Source organism: Phalacrocorax aristotelis, chromosome 2 (assembly GCF_949628215.1).
Source record: "Phalacrocorax aristotelis chromosome 2, bGulAri2.1, whole genome shotgun sequence".
Classification (NCBI taxonomy): Eukaryota; Metazoa; Chordata; class Aves; order Suliformes; family Phalacrocoracidae; genus Phalacrocorax; species Phalacrocorax aristotelis.
This window is the reverse complement of record NC_134277.1, coordinates 121,733,826-121,755,885: the sequence shown is the minus strand read 5'-3', so window position 1 is coordinate 121,755,885 and position 22,060 is coordinate 121,733,826. Positions and strand designations below refer to the sequence as shown.

General features: G+C 41.8%; 2 protein-coding genes across 5 annotated transcripts in view; one reads left to right on the top strand and one right to left on the bottom strand.

Annotated features, from left to right (window-relative positions):
- Positions 1 to 2,800, top strand: part of LOC142053383 (ethanolaminephosphotransferase 1-like) — a 57,273-nt gene extending 54,473 nt beyond the window's left edge. The window contains exons 9-10 of the mRNA XM_075084979.1: positions 460 to 642; positions 1,825 to 2,800. Coding sequence (XP_074941080.1) covers positions 460 to 642; positions 1,825 to 1,890 — 249 coding nt within the window. The 3' untranslated portion in view covers positions 1,891 to 2,800. The remainder of the gene's footprint in view (positions 1 to 459; positions 643 to 1,824) is intronic.
- Positions 2,801 to 5,543: 2,743 nt separating this feature from the next.
- Positions 5,544 to 22,060, bottom strand: part of MAPRE2 (microtubule associated protein RP/EB family member 2) — a 104,872-nt gene continuing 88,355 nt past the window's right edge. For 3 of the 4 annotated variants that reach the window (XM_075084977.1, XM_075084975.1, XM_075084976.1), the window contains 3 exons: positions 18,925 to 19,064; positions 14,311 to 14,469; positions 5,544 to 8,521 (listed from right to left, as the gene is read on the bottom strand). In XM_075084977.1, the coding sequence (XP_074941078.1) occupies positions 8,450 to 8,521; positions 14,311 to 14,469; positions 18,925 to 19,064 (371 nt within the window). In that variant the 3' untranslated portion in view covers positions 5,544 to 8,449. The remainder of the gene's footprint in view (positions 8,522 to 14,310; positions 14,470 to 18,924; positions 19,065 to 22,060) is intronic. The other variant, XM_075084978.1, reaches the window with a different exon arrangement.

The window sequence follows — 22,060 nt, the reverse complement described above, 5'->3', positions numbered from 1 at the left end:
AGTGGCATATATTACCTTCCCTCCCTTCTATACAAGGAACCAGAATATACTTTCGTCATGCCATGGGATTAAAATACCAGTATGTCCTCCCAGTGATTAAGTGGTGCCACACTTGATTTGGGATCACAACTTTACGAGCCTGTGTGAAAGTGTGAGGTGTCAAACAACTCCCTTTTTGTGAGGGTGTGCTTTGGCTCATAAAGCAAAGCGTGTCAAAACATTGTCTCCAGAATATAAGTGTGTATTTTAAATTACTTGTAATAAAGACCTTTAAGACTCACAGGCAATAAGGCACAAAGGTGCACCTATAGTAGTCTTCACACCAGGAAAAAAGCCCCATTTTGAATTCTAGCCTTGTTTTCCCCTCACCTAAAGCAACCTGTGGAGAAAATGGATGTACTTTTGCCCAGACCCCAGGCTGACCCAGCACTTCTCACCTGGCGCCTTTTGCTCTGACAGTGCAAGGTGATCATCTGCCAGATGAGCAGCACCCGGCCAGAGCTTTTCCACTGGTTCCTCTTCCCACTGGCACTGGTGGTCTACGCAGCCATCTCTGGGCTGCTGAGCTGGATGGAAGAAGCGGTGCTCGCCATGTTCACCATGCTGCTCACGGCCGCCCACGTGCACTACGGGGTCTGCGTGGTGAGTGGGCACCTCCAAAGTGGCCACGGGAGAGCTGTGCTGGGGTGGGGAGGAAGATGGGGTCTAGGAATGCTTTCCAGGAGTCTGAATGTTCAGTTATGTTTTTTTTTTTTCCTTTGTATTGTTTTATTTAGTCAAAAGTTTAAAAAATAATCAGTTTACTGCAGGCAGTGCCTTTTTGCACATGCAGCAACCTCAGTGACTTGAATTATTCCAATGTAGGCGACTGGTTTCGGCTTTAAACCCATTACAGTCGGAATACTTATGGGCTGGTTTTATGTAGCAGTTAGCCCACATGGTGTGAATACTCCCACCCCTTTTTCTCCCTTTCTTCTTCCTGAGATTACTTGACTAAAAAATTAGGAGGGTAAAATGCCATGAATAGAATTCATAAAAATCAGATTAACTTTGATTTGAATCTGCAACCACAATACGTGTCCCAGTTTCTAATCTTTTCTTGGCCCTCTGTTAGCATCTCCCAAACTGGAGACATGAATGTTTCTCCAGTTCATTCAGTCTTACTAGTGCATTGTTTTGTCTGCTAGGTATCAGTTTTGTCATTTATTGTCATCTGAATTATTGCTTAAATTCATTTTTTCTCAGTTAATGCCCTTTTTTCTAAAGAGTATTGTCAAATAATGCTTAGGAAAGTGTCTTAATGGAGGTTTGCTTTTAGATAAAACCCTTTGCCTGGCAAAGATCTCATTTCACAGAGAGTTGGTCAGCATTCTTTTATTTAAGATACTTAAATCTTAAGATTTAAGATTTAATTTAAAATAACAACCATTAGAATGTAAGGATTTTTCTTTGAAAGAAGCCTTTTGCCAGCAGACATTGGCATCATAGCAGATTTTACCCCAGCACTGATACAGGCCAGTCAGTGAAGGTCAGAATGGAAATACCTGGTCAAAATTCACTATTGACTGAGGGGGCTGAGCTCCATCACAGTTTGTCATCTGTGAATCTGGTCTGTAGCGATTTAACTTCCCCTCAGTGTGCTGCAAGAGGAATGTAAAGACCACAGCTCTCTTGCTTGAATACTTGTAGGTCCCCATGTACTCATAGGTCCCCAAATACATGTGGACTGTGGTCAGGTCCTCCCCTCCCTGACCGGGAGAGGAGAGATGGTGAATTGTGAAGCATGTACAAAACTGGTTGTTAATCTCCGTGATTTCTCTTTAGGGGAGGCAGCTGAGTGAGCACTTGAACATTTACATCTTTTCCCTGAAGAAACGTGTCCAGGAGTGAACGCTTGCACTATGATCAGACTGTAAGACTTGATGTGGCGATTCACAACTCTTCTGATGTAATAAATAGTTGGGATTAATCTGATTAAAATAACCAAAGAATAGAATACTCCAGATAGCCAAACCACTGCGACAATAAGCTATGCAGCAAGATGCATCATCTCAGAGGAAGATTCCTGTCCGGCAGAGAAGTGTTTACCATGTTGTTCTGCTGCTAATATTTATTCTGTTCACTAATGCCATGTTACTATCTGCTCTGAAGCTTTTGTCTTCCTCCTCGCCACTGTGTCCAAAGCACTGGATAAATCCATGCTGGGTTACATGAGATCCTTGGTGGTTTATAACCAGCACTGGTTTTGCCCAGCCTAGTCACCAGTGGGACGCCGGCAATGCAAACCCTCCCTGTGTGTCCTTCCCACTCAGACATCTGTGCCTGCTTCATTTTCCACATTTATTTTCTCACAACTCATTTCTTCCATGCAACCTCCTGAAGAGCTTACGTAGATTCAGTCTTTTCCTAACCTCAGATGAATGTGTGAAGAAAAGAGAATGAGCTCAGGAAGCTAGGGTACAGTAAAGTGTTTTGGAAACGTATGACTTTTTTCCCCAGCGTTAAGATGAGTCTCAGCTGACCTGTATCTGTCAGAAATGCAGGTGCGGTACAGCAGCTGCTGGCCTTTATACTTATTTTCTAGGCAGTAACAAGCACAATGTTGATATTTCGGTAGCAACAAGCAATATACCTTGCAAAGATAACCAGCTGAGACTAAATTTGGCCAACGAACATTTGAAGATTCTCATATTTCACTGCAAAACTAGTTAGTCAAACCTCATCCATCAGTGCAAAATGCTAAGCAAATAATTATTTGCCTGTGTGCTTGAAACAAATTCTTGTGGTTTTAGATAACGACAAAAAAAAAATTGAGATAAGAAAAGCTTTCCTTAGACATTATACATTTACATGCAGATGTAAACTACTCGCTTCATCTATAATAGATGTAGGTTTCCTGCGTGCCTTGGAGGAAGGAGTAGGAATTTGAGTTTTCATCACTTTTCATACGCTGCCCTAGCCAGAGGGACTCTGTGGCCTTGAAGCATTAATGAAACAATCTGTCCACTTTCCCCAAGGTAAGCATTAGATTACATTTCTTGCGCAGAGGGATGTGACTGACTGACTGGCATGTTTATTAACTAGTTAACTATCACTTGCCAGAAGCAGGGCAGAAGCGCAGTTGTTGAGCTGCTGAGGCTTAAGTTCACCTTTTTCAGTTCTTAGACCATTTCTCTGGCTTTATCAGTAGCCTGATCATTTTCTCCCTGGTTAACATACCCGTACATCAGTAGCTCCTATTAATATTTTCGGCTGAGCACTGACTAGCCATATCTTTGTGAACAGCTTCAATTTAATTTTGTACCGCCTATTAACAGTAGGCGGTGCACGACAATGTCGGGAGGGCTCATTTCCCCTGGCAGCCCTTACCATTGGCACCAGAGGACAACCCTGCACATCAGCTTCCCTTCGTCACAAAGCAGAAACACCACATGAACTTGTAAAGTTTCTTATGGTTTGAAAGTATGTACGTTCTACCTACCAAACGAACATGTTGAGGGTCCCACCCCGCAAATGAGCATCATACTACAATCACAGTTCAAGCAGCTTAAGGTTCGAGTCAGGCAGAGGACACAGGTCATCCTGCTAATGCTGGGTCGAGATTTTGCTGAGAGCCCTGCAGGGAAGGGAGGCTCCCGCACCCTCCAGCGCTGCTGCAGTTGAGCTCTGGGGCTGCAGCTGGAACAAGAAGAGGCATCTTCCAGCCTTCCTCCCAGCTGGTGGGGTGGCTGTGCCCCTTCCCTGCACGATGCCCACGGAGCATGGGGTCTCCACCAAGGCACTCCCTAACTGCCCAAGGACTCTTTTAGAGTACGGCTGATGGCTGTTTATTTAATGAGGGATGCTAAAAAAGGTAGTTCTGACTGCGTTTGAAGGGGACAATGAGTTTGATGTAGGCACGCCCCTTGCAATCTGTTTGATGAAGTTAAATACTACATCCAATACCAGATACACTGCCACAAGTGTCTCACCTATTTCAACAGCTTATATTTAACCTTTCCATCAAAAGCATTGGGAGGAAGTTCTGACAAGAAAAAAATTAGAATAAGATGAACAAAAATACCTCTGGATTGAATGTGGTTGTACTGGAGGAACTCTGAAGGACAGGATTCCCTTTTCCCTCTGTCTTGCATTATTTATAAAACAGTTGGAAATAAGGGTCACAGAAGCAGCACAGTTTGATGCACTGTAATGGAGAATTTTGAAGTACTTAATTAAATGAAATTATAAAACTTGAACTGCCACAACCTGCCTGCACTTGTACCTTTCTAAAGAGAAATACAGTATAACTTTTAAAGGAAATTAAGCTCCAGACAGCTTTTTCACATTCTATAGAAAGACACGGCAAATAACTTTCCTTTTTAAAGCAACTTGTCACTATGATCTCTATAATGACAAGTATAAAACCAGATCATGTATTGCACAGTGTGTATATATTGAATTGTTACCCATCTTAGATGGTAACTGGTTCAATGAATGTGAATTAAAATGCTTTGTTAATAGGGCAGTATAGTCACAAATTTATTTTGCAAAGGCAGGTGAGAGTATGATGACCCAACAGTCTAACAGCAATTTTTTTTGGTCACAACATTGTGGCAGGAAGTTTTCAACTATTTGAACTGGAAAATACATTACTTTTTTATGCCGTTGAGTATTCGCACTAGCCCAAATACATGCCTCCCGCTAGTCTTATGGAAATCAACTACACTAGCACCAATCTCCCACGTCTGAGCACCTGGGTTGAAAATGGGCTCTTCTGGTCCTGGCTTTGTCCTCATCCCTCATCCCTCTACCAGAAACCTTCTCTAAGTGGGGCTGGGCAGTGGCTCAGCCCCAGTGATACCCGAAGGCAGTGGGGTGGGCTTAGGCTGGACTCCTGGTCATTATTGCTTGATAATTGATGGTCCAAGAAACCATCATACCTGACCATCTGGTGGTGGGACACGACCAGGTAGCTTCAGCCCATGGCAGAAAAAGGTCCGGAGCCAAGGCTCAAATCCCCGGAGATTTAGCAGCAACTACAGCAGCAACATTGCTCATGCTCCAGCAGATCAGAGCTATGAGAATTACAATGAAGTTTCCTCATTTTCTTCAAAAAACCTAATATTTTAATCTAAAACATGGGTGGCTTTTAGGTACTGCACTGAACATGCATCCCTGAATACCTGACCAACTTGACCATTGCAAGGGAAGTCCACTGGGAGCTTCGGTGCCCTTGCTCTAGTACTCTCTTCCCCTCAAAACTGAGATACAACAAGAGATCTAGTATTCTGAAATCACAAAGCATTTACCATAAAGAAGAATGTTCTGTTTACATGCATGTACATACAATGCATTTTCATTTTTAATTTGCAGGAGGGGATACAGTTGCTGAGCTCTTGGGGAAACAGATACTACCTACACATAGAAAAAGTGAACTTTCTTTTTTAAAGCAGCTGCCTTTTCCTCCCTGCTCCCATATGCAGTCACTAATGAAGTAAAAATATGTATTTAAACCAGAAAAGTATTATTTTAGAATGTTTTGAATAGTCTCTAGAGCTAGACAGATTTTAACATATATTTTTTTATTAAATATGTAAAAAGATAAACGCAAGTCAAGTTATTCACATATTCAGACAAAAATCTACTCTACCATGCGACAATCTGTGGATAATGTAAAATGACTGATACATCTGAATAAGACTTTTTGTATCTATTATGCCATTACTTATCTGTTTATAATTAACAATACATGTTTACATTCCTTTCAGTTTACATTTAATATATAACCAAAGCTTTATGGTGTGCTATTTAGTAAAGATAATTACAAATGCATATTAAAACCATAACGGAATAATGGGTTACTCACAGGGGGTGGGGGAAGAAGGACAACCCTTTCCCCTTTCAGAGCATCGCTCTCCCCTCAGCACAGCCAAATTTCTAGTGCCCACGAGGTACTTTACTGCCCCGGCTCCCTACGTCAGTCACTTCCCCCTTGATACAAGCAGTGAGAGAGCTGTGGTCCTCAGACCAGAAATGTGACATAAGGAATTTTCAGGAAATGAAGTTCAGCTTTTTAAAATTTTTTTTAGAAATGTGCTTCAAAGAGAGAAAAGGAGAGAGGCACGACAGCCTGGCTACGAACCCTCCAGGGAGCTCAGCAACCAACCATTCGCACCTAGAGAGAAACATTTTCCCTCAAAGTGCTCTCCACGTGTCTGCTCGAGTATTAGCAGAAGGATGAACTGCAGTAAGCAGAGACTGGTGCTGATGAAATTAAGTTCATAGCCTGATCCCAAACGCCTTGCCCCATCACAGATCCCATGCAGGTTAAAGGACGTTCTGGAGACTGGAAAAAAATTACTAACTGCTCTTCGGTTCAACAGTATTATGAAGAACTACTGTTTATTACAATGACAATTGTAATAAGTACATATGTTCTAATAAACACAAATACAACAAAAATGACAATTCCCCCATTTGTGGTGATTCTTGGAAACACTTATTTTGGAATATACATGTTTTTATAAACCAGACCTTATTTGTATTTGTAACCAATTGCAGCAGGAAAGGAAAGCGCTGGCCTGCAGGTTGCAGTGCTTTTACTTCATCACCGGGTAGGACGTGAGGTCAGTGCTGGAGGCAGGGCTGGGAAACCGTCAGCCCGCAGGGTCCAGAAACTCTTCTGCTGAGCAGGGGAAGCAATCAAGGAACTGGAAATACCTGTTCTAACGCTTAACAGTATTTTATACATTGTGTGTGGTGCAACACAACAGCCAGGATCTCGCCCTGAAGTAAGAGCCACTTAGCTGCAAAAGACTGATCAGGAACAGAAAACTGCGCATGCGTGTGAGTGCTGGGGGCTGATTAACTGAAAACCCTTCTATGGAAGCGTAAGCTGGGAACTTACACTTTAGGAGCACTGGAAGGTCTAAGCTGTTCAATAGGCTTTGGAGTTTTTCAGTGACTGCCAATTGGGATTGGACTTCCGTGTACCTGCTAAATCAGCATAACAATCCAGAATTAGGAAAATCAAGTGAGAGACCAAGCATACCAAGCATTAAATATTCAGAGAGACTACAATGCACAGTTTTACGAGAAAAATAAGGAATGCTTTATACACTTCAAGATACTTCTGTTTATAAAATACCATCATTTAGAACAGGGTGATGGGACCACACTGGAAGGGAACGCTCTCACTGCGGACACCTCCAGGGCCAATGTGGTTCTGCACTGTGCTGGCCTCACCAGAGGAAGGTCAGCCAAGTGCAGAACCTGCTCTGTGTCCCTCAGTCAGCTGGTCCCCCTCTGATGCGTGCTGTGTCTCCAGGAAGACTCCTCACTGCCTCTCCATGCTTCAGAAGCAGCCTCACCACTTGTGAGGTGTCCACCACCACTTTAAAGGGAGTCTGGGGGGGTTCTGGGCTAGTGCTGTTCCTGGTTTTTCCCCATGCCTTGCACTAGTGAGGAAATTTTGTGTCTTCCATATTTGTATGGCCGGGGTAGCAGAGGGGGGAAGGATAGCGAAAAGAAATGGCTGGCCTACTTTGTCCTCTTCTGAGGGGTGGGAAGCCACGTATGACGGCAGAGATTGTGTCCTGCAGCTACACTTGTGTCAAGGAGATTTCTCTCCTCCTTTAGCACTGAGCTCTGCGGAGGCAGAGCTGAAGCTGGAGGCTGGGACTGGATTCCTCAGGAAGGAAGAAAAGCTGGGAAATGTCTATTGACTAGTCAGGAAATTGGGAGGGTTTTCAAAAAACTTAAGTGGATGTCTGTTCCTCCAGAAATAAGCCAAAAAACATACCACGCAGCTTTCTAACAAGCTTTCTAACACAGGGGTTTAAATCTCCTCTAGTGAAACAGATGCTCTGCCTCCCATTTTGTGAAGGCAGGAAAGGAACAAACATGAGCAACACGAGCATTTTCCTCCACAACACACCTCATCGTTATGGCTTGAGTATGACTTCCACTGTATCCCTTTATTCCAATTGTTCAACCGAATTTATGCCCCAAGGTAGATGTACTAGAAAAAACGCGAAAGCACCACAAAGTGAGAGACACAGCTAGTGGTACGGTACTTCTTGCCACACAAAATGCCAATATAAATATGTTAGAACAAGTTACAAGTGTACCATACTTAAGACGAAAAAGGAAAAAAAAAATAAATATATATTTGTTTTAAAAGAGCAGAACAAATCTCAAGCAGCCAAGTGGTGAAGTTGCAGTGATGTACAGTAGGTGATGTAGCCCTACAACCTCTCTTGGGAAGATACACTGAAAGAAGACGTCTGCAAATGCATCTTGGCAAAGTATGGGTACAGAATGCAGTGGTTGGCTGGCACTCACTATGGTACATAAATGTTAATGGTAGACTGGGAGTGAACTGATTTCAAGTTTGAGGCCACACATGTTCCGTTCTCCAGAAGAAAGTTCTCACACAAAACGAAAATTGTCAGAGACGCTGGGTGAGTCAGTACTCCTCCTGCTGCTGGGGCTGTTCATGGACTTGCTCTTCACCTTCATGCTCTTCTGTGTGGCTCTCCTGCAGGGAGAAAAAGACCCCAAAACATTCTTCAGCAGAAAGCATTTCTCCTGTGATCTTGCCACCCCACAGTGCTCGCAGCACCCTAAAGCTTAACTTCTCATTTTCATGCACTTAAGTACAAAAGGAGCTGTAACCTGAGAAAAGCAGCATCTTGTAATATTGCAATAAAATCTATTTACTTTGCTTTTAATCAATGCATAAGCACTACTGATACTTCTCCAGAAAAAGTGGCAGTTTTCAACATCACTGACTGTTAACTGTACCGGTAAGTGAATATTTTGAATAGGTAGACAGTGAGATGTTCAACGGTTAGAAGATGCTGTATCATAGCATCCTGATGTCCTCCTCCATTTTCAGTTTGTCCAAGGATTTCTGAACCTGTCTGCTATAGTCTTCACACAATCCTCACTCTAGGTTTAGATCACTAAATGGACAAAACACTTTTGCTATCACCTACTTTAAAAATTAAACTCAGGCTCCTTTTTAAGGTCAGATATACTACTTTCCCAAAATAATACCGATGCTAGACCAGAGGTCAAATGTTACCAAAACAGTGATTTTGGTTTTTTTAGTGGTATCCAGAAAAATATAACCAGAGACTTGCAAACACATTTTCTTTGGGGGGTGGGGGGGGTGGGTGGGGATTGAGCCAAGTATTCACTGATTTACAGAGCTGCTGTTAAAAGCACCAATTACTAATAAACACTTCCCTCTTGCAAATGGTTATTATGCACAGTATTTTCCAGAGCTCTCTCTCTGAATATACACTGCCATTGCGAGAAGAATCCCTGACCGAAAGGAAGGCTGGATCCTCACTGCAGGTGATACCAGTTTTAAACAAGTTCTATTTTAGAGACAACAGACCTGGTATCTTGAGTTGGCCTGGATGTATCAGAGCTCCAAGAGTCTGGCTGACTCTTAGGGCATTAATTCTATATTCTTATTAAGCACAGCTGCTTTTACAGCTTTTCTCTCACATGGCTTCCATCTCACTGGAGCACAGTTCACTGAAAAGATCCCACACACATCTACTCTCTGCCCTGCATTAGTAGCGCTCTGCTGTAGGCAGCTCCAAAGGAAAACACTTTTCCAAGAGACTGAGCTGCCATTCAAAACGCAGCACCCCTGATGCAGTACCTCTGCAGAACTCGGCTGGCTCCGGGCAATTTTTGTTAGAAGCAAGCTGCTTGAACAACGAACTTTAACAAATTGATACTGCTAACTTTTCAAATTTGAGGAAAAAAATATAAAGAAAAGGGAGACCACAATTTGAGTGTTTCCAGAATAGTTCAGAGCAGCTTATGCAATATGAAAATATTTCCCTTCTGGCAATAAAATATTCGTATTTCTAAAGGGCAGGAACAGGCAAATAAAATTCCTAACATTTGCTGATATAATGGAAATACTCAGCTGTTTACCACATACAGAAACAGCCAAATTCCAATCAGAAGTAAGCTTTCTCTCACTCAGGTGCTATTTTCAGGTAGAAGCCACATGTGTCAGTCAGAGCAACTGGAGTTTAACACCTTATGGCTCCTCGGGGGGAACCATGCCCTTATTACACACAGTAGCTACATCACGTCAGAACAGCTTTTTGCATAGTATCTAAAAATTGCAGCTTCTGTGATGGGCTGCAAGGGTGCAAGACTTGCAGAGAACAGGAGTTTCACATAGAAAGGCTGACAGCTGTGAGAACATGACCCCGCTTTGCAGGGTGAGAAAATGAAGCTTGGTTAGCTGCTGTGAGCTATGTTCCCTTAACCCCATCCATCCTGACCCTCCTGATGTGTTGAGGTGACCTACTTTGGAATGCACCTGTTCCACTGACTCTATGTATGCAGAGTTTGAGACACCCCTATTAGAAAGCCCAAGGAAAGATTTTATAGGTCACGTACGTGCTATCCTTTCATGCATATACTAGGAAAAGCCTCTAAACACAAGGAGTGGCTTGGGAACCTACTCTGCTGCTCTGAAGAAGAGTGGTGGCTCCCCTCTTGCCGGGCTTACCTTTGATGGAAATGGTAAGTCTTATGTGGCTACCTCAGAAGTTGTTTTGAGACTTGGACACGTGCTTTTCAGTATGTACAGCTTGTAAAAATACATGAAATGGGAAAGACAAGAGTCACCATGCCCAATTACCTTGGGACTGTGGAATCTCCTTGAATAGCATCCCCTAATAAGGAAAATAGTGGAAGATCTATTTAGAGCATTTATTTCTGGCTTGGATCACACAACCATGGTCATCTCTGTCTCCCTCATTGAGAGGTGCTCTCTTTTGACCCTTTGATCCATCTGCCTCAAACTATTCAGGTGTGCCGGTGGACTGAAGGGCCAGACTTTATGAAAACCAGCTGCTGGGGGGGTGGGTGCCTTTTCCAAAAGCAGCAGCAGATGTAGTAGCTGCTAGAGCAGAAAGATACAAAATCAACTGCATTTTGAACAACTGCTTTGGAAACTTGAGTCGAGCAACCGATAGATCAAACGGCAGCAATCCACCCAACTTCTGCCTGAACTGAACCAAAACAGCCTAAGCAAAAGCTTTCCTACAGTTTCACTTTACACAAATACTTACATGGCTCTGAGTTTCGTAACTAGACACATAGCCTCTTCTGGTTCATCAGTCTGAAGCTGTAAGACCGTATGACCAAATGCTTTACTTACTATATGAAGTCTCAATGCTGCCTACAGCCATCATAGCATGAGCGCTAGGGGCCACTTCTCCCCACCGCCCACATGTATCCTTTTTTAACACCGTTCTCTGTCAACTTTGATGTTTTTGATGAACAAGTAGGATTACAAATGAGCAATTTGTAATTAAAAATTACAAAGGATTACAGACTGATCAGCCAAATGTTAAATGACAACAGCAGATACAATATCCCTCTTGCATAAGCAGAGACATAATGATGAGGTTTAGCAGAGAATCATAACAAAGAAAAGAAAAGGGAGCCTTTAAAAACAAAGAACCAAATGGATTGGTATTAGTGCTGTAAGACTCAAAACCAAGACACACCCCACCCCCCCAAAAAAAAATTAAAAATAGGTCTTAAAAATCTAGCCTTTATTTAATTAAACAACACAGAAGCTTATGAAGTAACATGGTTGTAACTACACTGTGACTTGGAATTCTGAAAAAATAATTAACATACTCCCCCTGCAACATGAACCTAAAAAAATCTCTTCAGTGCAATACTACAATAATCAAACCTCTGGAGAATGTTTTTTATAGGGACTAAACTTTATACTTGCATTCTGAATCATCCTACACAGAATTCACCTGACAGCCTACGATGCTCAGGGGGGACCTACGAGCTACTGGGAGATGTGACCACTTAAAGTGCTGTCCAGATTTTTTTTCTTAATTTTTCTTTTGGGAGGATTAAATTAAGTATAACAGAAAATTAAGCATAAAGGCAGACTTGTCCCTTCTGAGTAAGAAGAGTTGGTATGAAAAATAGGACATGATCTCTATGCCATGTCGAATACAGTAGATGGCTGTCAAATTACGTCTAGGAAGGGTTTGAGATTGCTTTCAAACAGTTATTGGAAGTATGAACTGAAAACACATTTAAGTTAGTCACAGTGTTGAAGCACAAGGCTTTGGTCAGGGATCACTTGTGAGGTATGTGTGAGCTGCATTACCGCCTCCGCTTCCTGAAGAAAAGCCTCATGGCCACAGTATAATTTATAAATGTCACAAATCCTGAAAATTAATGAAATCCTCTGGGGTTTTTTCCACTTTGCCTCTGTATACTTGAGACACTCTGAAACAAAGATTAAAAGAAAAAAAACCAAACAATCTAACCTGGATTTACAGTGAACTCATTAGCAAGAAACTGGGAATGCTGGAGTTGCCTGTGGTTTGGGAACTGAGACTATTTCCTATCTAGGGATTGAGAAATCCAAACTGCTGTCACCAAGGGATTAACCTGCAAAATGCTGCAAGATATAGAATTTAACTTGGGACAAATTCATTACAGAGAGAGAGAAAAACCAGAACCAAAGGGCAAAGCAGGGAAGTGAGACAGCAAAGTCTGAAAACAAAAAGTAGGCAGGACCTGCATCAGCAAGGGAACCAGAGCCTTCGGTTTAGCGCTAATGCATTGGGGTCTTTTCTCAGCAAATTACAGTCCCTCTGCTAAGCTGAGGAGGAAATGCACCCCAGAAGATGAGGACATCATGTCTCCCACTAAAAGGCACAAGAAAAAAAAAATTGCATGGGGAATGGCCTCTTCCTCTCTGGGGGAGCAGCGCTGTCCTGCTGAAGCGACACACTCAGACTCCCAACTGCAAACACATTTCAGATAAAGGCACGGTCATGCGCAGGCATGGATGATGCTTTCAAAGGAGAAAGGCTTGGAGGGAGGATGCAGATAAAACACCGGGATGTGGGCTGAAGTAGAACATTTTATAACATGTTCTGCCAGTAAGGAAAACTGCATGAAGAAAAGCAACAAATGCATTCCTTGGCAGGGAATCACTTGCTATTTAAGCCAACAGACAGAGAGATGTGGTAGGGGTATGGGGAGAAGAGGGATTTTTCTGGCTTTGCTTTATAAATAAATCACCGTTCTTGAATCCAGAAGACATTTTCTCTGACCACTATATGTATGTAATTCTTTTAGCCTGTTATCACGTGCCTGGCAAATTTGTCTTGTTGTTTATTCCTGAGAAAATAATGGTTTCCTCCTCCTTTTCCTCTCTAGCACTTGCTCTGCTCTGTTGAGCAAATCCTCTTTCCCCTGTCACTTCTCATCTAAGCAGTGACCCCTATCAGTGGCAAGCTCGTCTCCCTTTTGCACCTAACTTTGATTCGTGCCCTATTAGTCTTTTTTAGAAAAGCATGTGAGCTAGTGTTGCTTTGGCACTGTTTTTGATAAAAAAAGCTGCTGCAGCAGCTCTCTGGGAACAACTATAAGACAGCCAACAGTACCACAGTGCTGCTGAGAGATTAAGCTGATGCTTATACATTCCGGAGCCAAAGCCATCGCCTGCTCGAGGCTGAAGGGTCAGTCGTCAGTACAGTGCATACAGGGATTTAGTTAGCATGAATGGGAGTAGTTCAGCTAAATCTCCACTGAATCATTATCCCTGAATGTATCTGAGGAATTTAACCAGCACCCTTTGGAGCTTCTTGCTTTGTTCAGTATCTACAGCGTTAAGTCTAAGATGCAATGAGATTCTTGCTTAATCTTGCAGACAATAAATTTCTGAAATTTTGGTAATAGAGGATTATTGAGTTTGCACAATGAAGAATTTTGCCTATAGCAACAGGCTAAAAATTATGCTAAAGAGCATTATCTCTGCAGATATAATGATGTATTTGGCAACCTGCACCGTACACATTGCAACATTGCCACAGGGACTAAAGAAGGTGTACAGTACCTCTGTCAGAATTTCTGTGATTTTCAACACATTAAAGAACATGAATAAAAGACTTCATGCAGAAAGGCAGAAGACGAAAAAACAAAACTAGGGCTCAGAACCGTATGAAAATCAATTTAAAACTGTGACATGCCCCCTCCCTTCAGATCAACTTCAGCAAACCTAGAATACAAAACCTATGCCGAAGCAGCAAAAAGCAGTCAGCCTCCTGAATCCCTTCTCCAAACTGAAAAGTCTGTTGTTTGCAAATGCAAACTTCCTTTCTGGGGGACGAGGCATGGAAATCCTAGCTGCTACAGTTCTGCTGACCTAAATATAGGACATGACCCAATACTGGACCAATACATTTTTAGGAAATTAAGCTGTTTTGTCTAAATAAAAGACATGAAGCTTGAACTTACATGTTCTTCTGAAGCATAAAGGACTTCCATTAGCCGATTCACAAGGTCATTATTCTCTCCTCCGTGTTCTTGGCAGAGAAGTTCAATCTCCCTTAATTTGCCAAAGTAGAAATCCCTTTCTTTCTCCACGCCTTCAAGTGCAAGTTTTAATGAATGTACCTGCATATAAACCAAGATGTGATGAGTCAGTTGTGAGGGGCACTACAGACAAAACAACTCAGTCTGAAATTATGCAATCTTAAATATATAGTCAATTTTATAGCTTAAAATGAAGTCCACTTTTTTTCCTGAAGTGCTAGATTGAACCTTACACAACAGAGAACAGTAAATCAGGCTCCCTCATTACGCCTCTTGGATACATCTTAACCTTGATCCTCAAAGGTCAATTTTCTTGGTGCTCTTTTATACTGAAACCCAAAGCAGCAGTTCAGGAATCAGGGCTACCTAAGACTTGTCTCCCAACAAAGCTTCCAGAAGTGTCACGTAGTGGTAATTAATAAAACTTTCAGCTCAGTACTTGCATTATTTTGCCTGGATTAATGCGTAGTTTTTGGGAAACCTACAATATCTCCTTGCCTAAAAATACGCAGATCTAGCAGAAAAGTTCACAAAGGGAAAGAGTCTAAGATTAAAAGGTCTTCTAGTAGCAAATGTGAGTACTGCTGTGTTGTTTTTCCACCTCTCCTTTTCTGCCACTTACCATACTGTTAGAGCTTGCCCCTCTGATGCTGCAACCAGCTGCACCATGGACTTTCTGCTCTGACTGATGTGCTGTATCTATCAACAAATTCTCTCAAATGCCAAATATCTTTCTCTTTGCAACCTTGTTCACAAGGGTCTTCAAGCTATACTGTCAGTCTTAATTTCACCACTAGGACTGCTGCGAATCATTTATGGGCAACATAGCTGTTAATGATTAGGCTTCATATAAATCATGACAGATGTTGCAACATAGTTTTATACATACATATATTTTATATACACACATACATATATATTTGAAAAAGAAAAATTTTGTGGGAGCATAAAGATAAACTGCTGTCCAACAGGGTATATGCAATCAGGATAATGTGCATAAGTGGCTCTCAAATTCACAGGACAGCAGTGTAACAACGAACAGAAATAATCACAGATTAAGCTGTCCACAGTAAACACACCGACCCCAATCACATCCAAATTACAGCCAAATTAGCATCCACATTTTAAGGCCTGCAATTATACAAATTATTTTCTAAATAAAACACGCTAAATAAATAGCACCAGACTACATTTCAGTGAACTGATAAAATTTAATACAGAGTTCTGTGCTGCCAGTTCTACTGCAAGCTGATTTATTTCCTTCACTAGTAAAAATACCAGCAGAGTTCAAACAATGCTTTGACAGCCTACTAAATCCTATCAGTTCATTTTTCTATAACTGCTGAGCTAGCGATGCCTTTTTCTGACCTTTGATTGCACTCCCAGAGGTGTCAGACAGCAGAACTGACCCGTCACGAGGGCAGGATCTCAGAGCATCTCATTCACGTACTAACCTATTTCTGACCGGCAGCCCGAGTGTGACACCCAAGTCTCCCCTTGACAGTTTGAATCGATGATTGGTACAGTGACCAGACACCTTAAAATAAACTATTTATTCATGAAAGTAGGAACAGCAAAACGGAACAAGAGTTTATAATATTTCGGTCTACACATTTAAGACATGTCTTCTGGATCTGCAGCAGCATATTCCTTGAAAGCAACGCCTGCACCCAGACAGAACAAGAACGTAACTGCTTCCAGATCTCTTGCTCTGTGCTTGCTAGAGCTTGGGAAAACAACTAACTTCAGTTGAAACATTGGCAGGTAATAGCTCCGACTGTCTCCCCTTCTGACCTATTTACATGAAGGTATTCTCCTGTTTTCATCCTATACATTCACTCTGTTTTAAGAGACAGAATTAAACTATGCATATATGCACACAGTTAGTTAACTACAGTATACAGTAAATACTGTTATAAACAAACCATATATGCTTTTCTTCAGTTACATATCAGCTACTTGTCTCTGACATATGTAATTTGTTTTTCTTCAGGTAATTAGCACATCCACATGCTACGCTTTCCTTCTATTCACATGCCAAAAAGCTAATCCTGTACGAAGAACAGTGCGCATTAACTCCCATGCTGTTTCTGGACCACAAATACCCCTCTGCATCCAGTTAACGGGTGCAAAGACAACAGTTCCTACTAACTGGTCTTTTCCCTGATGGTATTTATTGGTAGTATGAATACTCGCAGGGCTGCAGAGCCAGGTTGGAGATTAAATACATATTGCAGACATGCAGCCAAGACGGTGCTGTTGTCAGAAACTATGTGCATACTAGCATACAATTAACAGTTCCTGGGACCATTCACCATATGTAAAGGTTCCCTTCTCCATATGCAATGGTCCCTGGTCTGTGTCGTCTTTTCAACTGCACTCAGACTCTTTGGGAGAGTACTAACTGGCACAGACCAAAACCACAGCAGGGACCACTTTAGCTATAGGTAATCGAGTTCCAGTGTACAGTGACATTCCTTGGGAGTATTTAATTTATTAGCACAAACCAAAGCAATAGCTAAGACCATTTTAAGAGAAACTTTAAGGATTGTTGGGAGCCATTAAACTAGCAGATGTTATGGATGGTTTAGGAGTATTGCAAATAGCTCATTAAGCAACCCTGTGGTAAAATTCAGTGTATCGAAAGTCCCACTACTTAAATTTCTCCACTACAAATTGCATGAAAGTTCAGATGTTTCAATCTCCCTTAGCTGCCACCCATGAAAGGGCTGGGGGAAAAAAAAAATGTTATAGCCACATAGGAATTTGATATCCACAGACAGCATTCAACATTTCTTACTCATAATTGGGACAGCAAAGGGATGAAAGTGTCTGCTGCCCTCATCTCCCTGATTGCTAGAGACCGGTAAAAAATTTGGCTTTTCCAGCATGTTCAGACTTGGGGTCAGAAAAACCTGGCTCAGAGCTACTTGCAGCACAGGGCTTTTGGCCTATGCTATATGCCCAGGGTGCACAAGTAACCATTAGTGGGAAACAAAATACCAAATGCTGCCAACATAGGAGGAAAAAAAAGCCTTCCAGACCATTCTAGCTAGCAGAGGTATCTTAAAAACTAGCTGTTCAAACACCAACTTTCCAAATCCCCAAAACTACTTCTCCTCTTTGGTGACCGGGGAAATAATCAGTTCTCCCTCAGGGCTATTTGTATATAAACCGTAAGGTTTTCACACATGGAACATGCTAGGAATACATTAGCAGTGGATGCGATAGTGACTGCCTACTTTAGTAAACATCAAATATTTTTATGTTGCTCGGATGCCAACCAACTCTTCCTCCTGAAGCGAACACATTGACTTCTGAGTACAAATGTCATGGTTTAAGTTGCATTAAGCTGATGGTTGAACCCCACTCTTACATTGATTAAAAAAAAAAGATTCCATGAAAAATATATACATCCATTCCTTGTGCAACATTTAAAACCTTTTCTGTTACAGCAACAATCAAAAGCCTATTTGGAAAGCTGGTGGAGCCTGTTGTGCTCTCCGCTGCTCAGAATTATACCCTGAACCCTCAAGTATGCCATGTTTGGGATGTGGCTATCCATCCACCACCTTTAAGTGCATAAGAGTAACCCAGAATTTGCAAACAGTGCCCTAACAGCCTGAAATCTTTGTTGTTCAAGTCAATGACAGTCTGAAACCGAAATGCCCTTAATTGTGGAAAATTATACTTGATCCAGAATAATGACTTCTTCCTGAATGCAGCTGCCAGGCAGCTCAGACTCTAAAATACGAGGTTTTTCCTTTCCATTTTCCCTCTTCCAGGACAAATGCGGGGATCAGGCCTCATTTAGAATAGTGGCATTTACACCATTCTGACAGCCCAGTCTTGAGCCAGATTCAGATACTTATTCATGCCCAGTGCAGACACTTTCGCATGTCCAGGAATGACAAAGTGGTATAAATCTAAGGGTTTAATTTTAATTCATGCTATGTAGATTCCTAACATTAAAGAAATTCTGAAGCTTTATTAATGACATTGCAGAACATTATAAATAATATCACTAAGTGTTGTCATAAAGGTAGATCACATTTTTAAATGAAAAAGGCATATTAACTTCTTAACGCCTTCCTTCCAGAAAGTAGAGTGGAATGAGCTTAGTCTTCATTCAGCTGCAAATGTCGAACACCTCGGTATTACAAACAGGCTTGTTTTCTCCACAACAACACATTAAAATGATTTCAAATTTGTAATACACAAAACCAAAGACACTATTGGGATTGTTCCTACCCAAGCGAAACAAAAGATATATTTTAATATCTAATAAAATTATCATACTTCAGCCAGACTTACCTGTCATTCTTAAGATCATCTTTTAAAAATACTGGTAAACACCAGTTATCTCTCCCAGATGTTATTTTTAACAATAGATCACTTTTTTCTTCCCAGCTGAGCCATTTCAATCTTTCATCCCCTTATAATTCTGGAGAGCATCATTCAACAGAGGTCAATATTAGATTTCATGCCTGCCTGTAACAATGAATGCATCTAATTTTATGCCTAAAGCAAATTTACCTGTTCGCTGAGCTGTATGACTTGAGTTTCCAAATCTTTATCTGATTTAGATGCTGAGCTGCTTGGTGCAGCTTTTTTTGCTGAAGATGGGCGAGAAGGTGTTGATCCTGGTTTAGAAGCTGGACTGGATTTAGCAGCACCTGAAAAACATAATAAATAAATAATAATCAAGAATTATCTCCATGATAAATACATTCCTGTTAACCTGGTACTGAAACAACAGTATTCGTTTTACAGACAGCCATTCTCTCTCTTACTTCAGGGTGACAGTGGAGGCAGTTCCAGTGCTGCTATACCTTGGGAAAGGAAAAACCACATTTCCTAGCAGTTTAACCTTGAGTTTGTTACTGAGACTGAAGTTAGCTCTGAAACTAATATAAGTATACATCAGACTAAGAATAAAGTTCCCTTAGCTCTCAGCAGCTTTCAGCTTTAAAAAAATATGCCGTTAACAGACCATTCCCCAGCCCAATATTGAGCTTACATATCTATCTCAAGTCTGTCTTTCTCCAGGGAAATTGTAAACAAACTCAGCTAAACTACCTCTGTGCTTCCCACATTTTCAAATGTGAACCATCCCTGAGACAAGGGCATTGAAATTCAGACAGAGCATGCAGAATTAAATCCATCGGTGAACTCCCAGTTGCCATAGTGACCAAGAGATGAGTTTTGATCTGCTTAGGTTTTGCTATTTGTTTTTAATTACTTGCACTGCAAATCTGCCAGAATACGGAGCAACATCTTTACCAGCAAGTAAGGAGCACACACAGGTATTCTTTTTTCACAAGGCCTGAGGCACACAAATGTCGGAGCAGAGAAACATTTGCGTGAAAGGGTTTGCAGTGCCTTCATACGAACGTGAGGAGCTGGCTGTGACCCCTTACTCTGCCTCTCCATCTTTCCCCTCCTTGTCCCTGGATGTTTGATTTAGTTGCTCAGCCCCTGTACACGACTGCCCGGCTCACGGCTGTCCCCCTTGCCTGGGCTCCCACAGGCACTGTACTCTGACTCGCAGCCTTTTCCTTATTCCCTCTGATCAGGAATAAATTTCAGATGCAGTGAACATACATCTGGTACAAAAATCGCTTGGGTTACGAAGTCAGAGCAGGAACCCAGCCCTCTCTTCGACCTGTTTTATGTGATTTACTAAGCAGGCATGTGGATAAGAAGTCGTGCTTTGCAGCACCCTTGTTTATTGCTGTTTCTTACAAAGAGGAAAACACACTTTTCCAGACTTGCATATGGGCTCCATGACCACCCTCCAACCATCAAATGCCATCGGCTCTGAAGCCTGGGACACACAAGGTGCAGGAGAAAGCCTGAATCCAGCAAGGACCCAGCTGCCAGCTGAGCCCTGAGCTTGCAATCACCACTTCTGGAGGCATTTGCCCCAGCTTTCTCGGCAGCCACCTTCCACCCCACAGCTTGCCAGCTGCTCCTCGCATATGATTACTTGATTTATGGCACACTGCAGATTGTTCCAAGTTGTCATTTCCACAATGTATTCCCAGCGTCAGACAACACTTTAATAAAGCAATTAATTGTAAAACCAATGTTTCATGAATGCATTTCTAGGAAGAAATCGCAAGGAGGCAGGGGAAGGCAGGAGGAGGAGAGACACAACTTGTGTGGCTGCCTGTATGACCAAACCCTGGAGCTCCCATGGCCTCACCGACCTAGAACTGTGTACAGTGGTCCCTTGGAGGAGCTGAAAAGTGATGAGAAAGGAAAGCAGCAATGGGTTATTTAATCAATCTTGCTTAAGCTTTCCTGATTTACTCACAGGCCTCTCTCTGTAAACAAGCATCTCCTCTCGCCTTTAAGGATAACTCTGTATTAACTGGGTCATCTAATGCCAACAGAACACAAACAACTTGATAATTCAATTGGCTTGTGTAAACATTTCTGTGCAAGACGCCCATTGTCCTTTTCTATGATCTTTAATATAAGACAGATAAGGAAAAAAAAAATATTGGGTGTTGTGTGTCACACCCCCCCCCCCAAACTGGTGACTCCAATAGCTTCCATGTCTAATTGCATACACAAACTCACCTCTAGCAGATTTCGGATACAGTACACAGACTCACTGAAGTTGTGAAAATTCAATGTTGTGTACGTGCCCGAAATTAAACTTCTTTTCACATCATCTTAGATGATGCGAATAAATAATTTAAATAAATAAATAAATAAATTATGGGGAAAAACCATTTAAAATGCCAAGATCTTTTGCTGTTATTTCTTTCTTAAGGCAATCTTATAAACTTCAGCATGCCACCTTCAACACTTCCCAGGTTCAGTCCATATTTTGACTAACTAAAAATCAGCTGCTTCAGAGCAGGGTTGTTAAGATGCTCTTAAAGCCAGGAAAAAATTTTTCATTTGGATTAGCAGAAGAAAACTGGTGTCAAGAAATGCAAGATAAACACAAACATGAAATAATTGCTTTGACTATAGCATTCTAGTTGGGCCTCAAGTTATTTAATGAATACTTGTATCACATGCAACTGCAACAGTTACCTATAAAACATTTAAAATAATACATATGTATACTAAACCAAGGTATGAACACTTATTTCTTATTGTATTCTACACCTGAAAGGTGCAGTTCAGGGTATCAACTGAAAATTAAGTGCTGTAAAACAAGCTATGGACCTTCAGATGCAAAACCTTGGCTGGTCGACACAGCTCCCCCCTCTACCAACTACCCTTCTTTTATGTGAAGGCAGCACTGGACTTTTTCTAGGCAGCAAGAACCTGCACACAAGCACAGGAGAAGCTGCTCAGCTTTTCTAGGGCAGCATCCCCTGGCCTGTCAGCTCTTCACCATTTCTCATGGGGAGCCTTGGTGCAAGACCTGAGCAAGGCACAACATGCAGCCATGGCACGTTGCTCCCTTTCATGCTCAACAGCCCTGTGAAGTGAGCTAGTTCTTTGTAGATCGGTGTACTGATCACAGAAAGCCAAATCATTAAGTACACACCTCTTTTTAACCTGCAGAGAGAGTTAAGGACAGAGCAGGCACAAACATTTAATCCCCAGGTACTCTCTTTAATTTGCAGCTGAGGCACCCTCCCAGAGCATGCTGAGCAAGCCCACATCAGCACTGCCTGCGGACAGTGAGGGCTGGATGGCACCA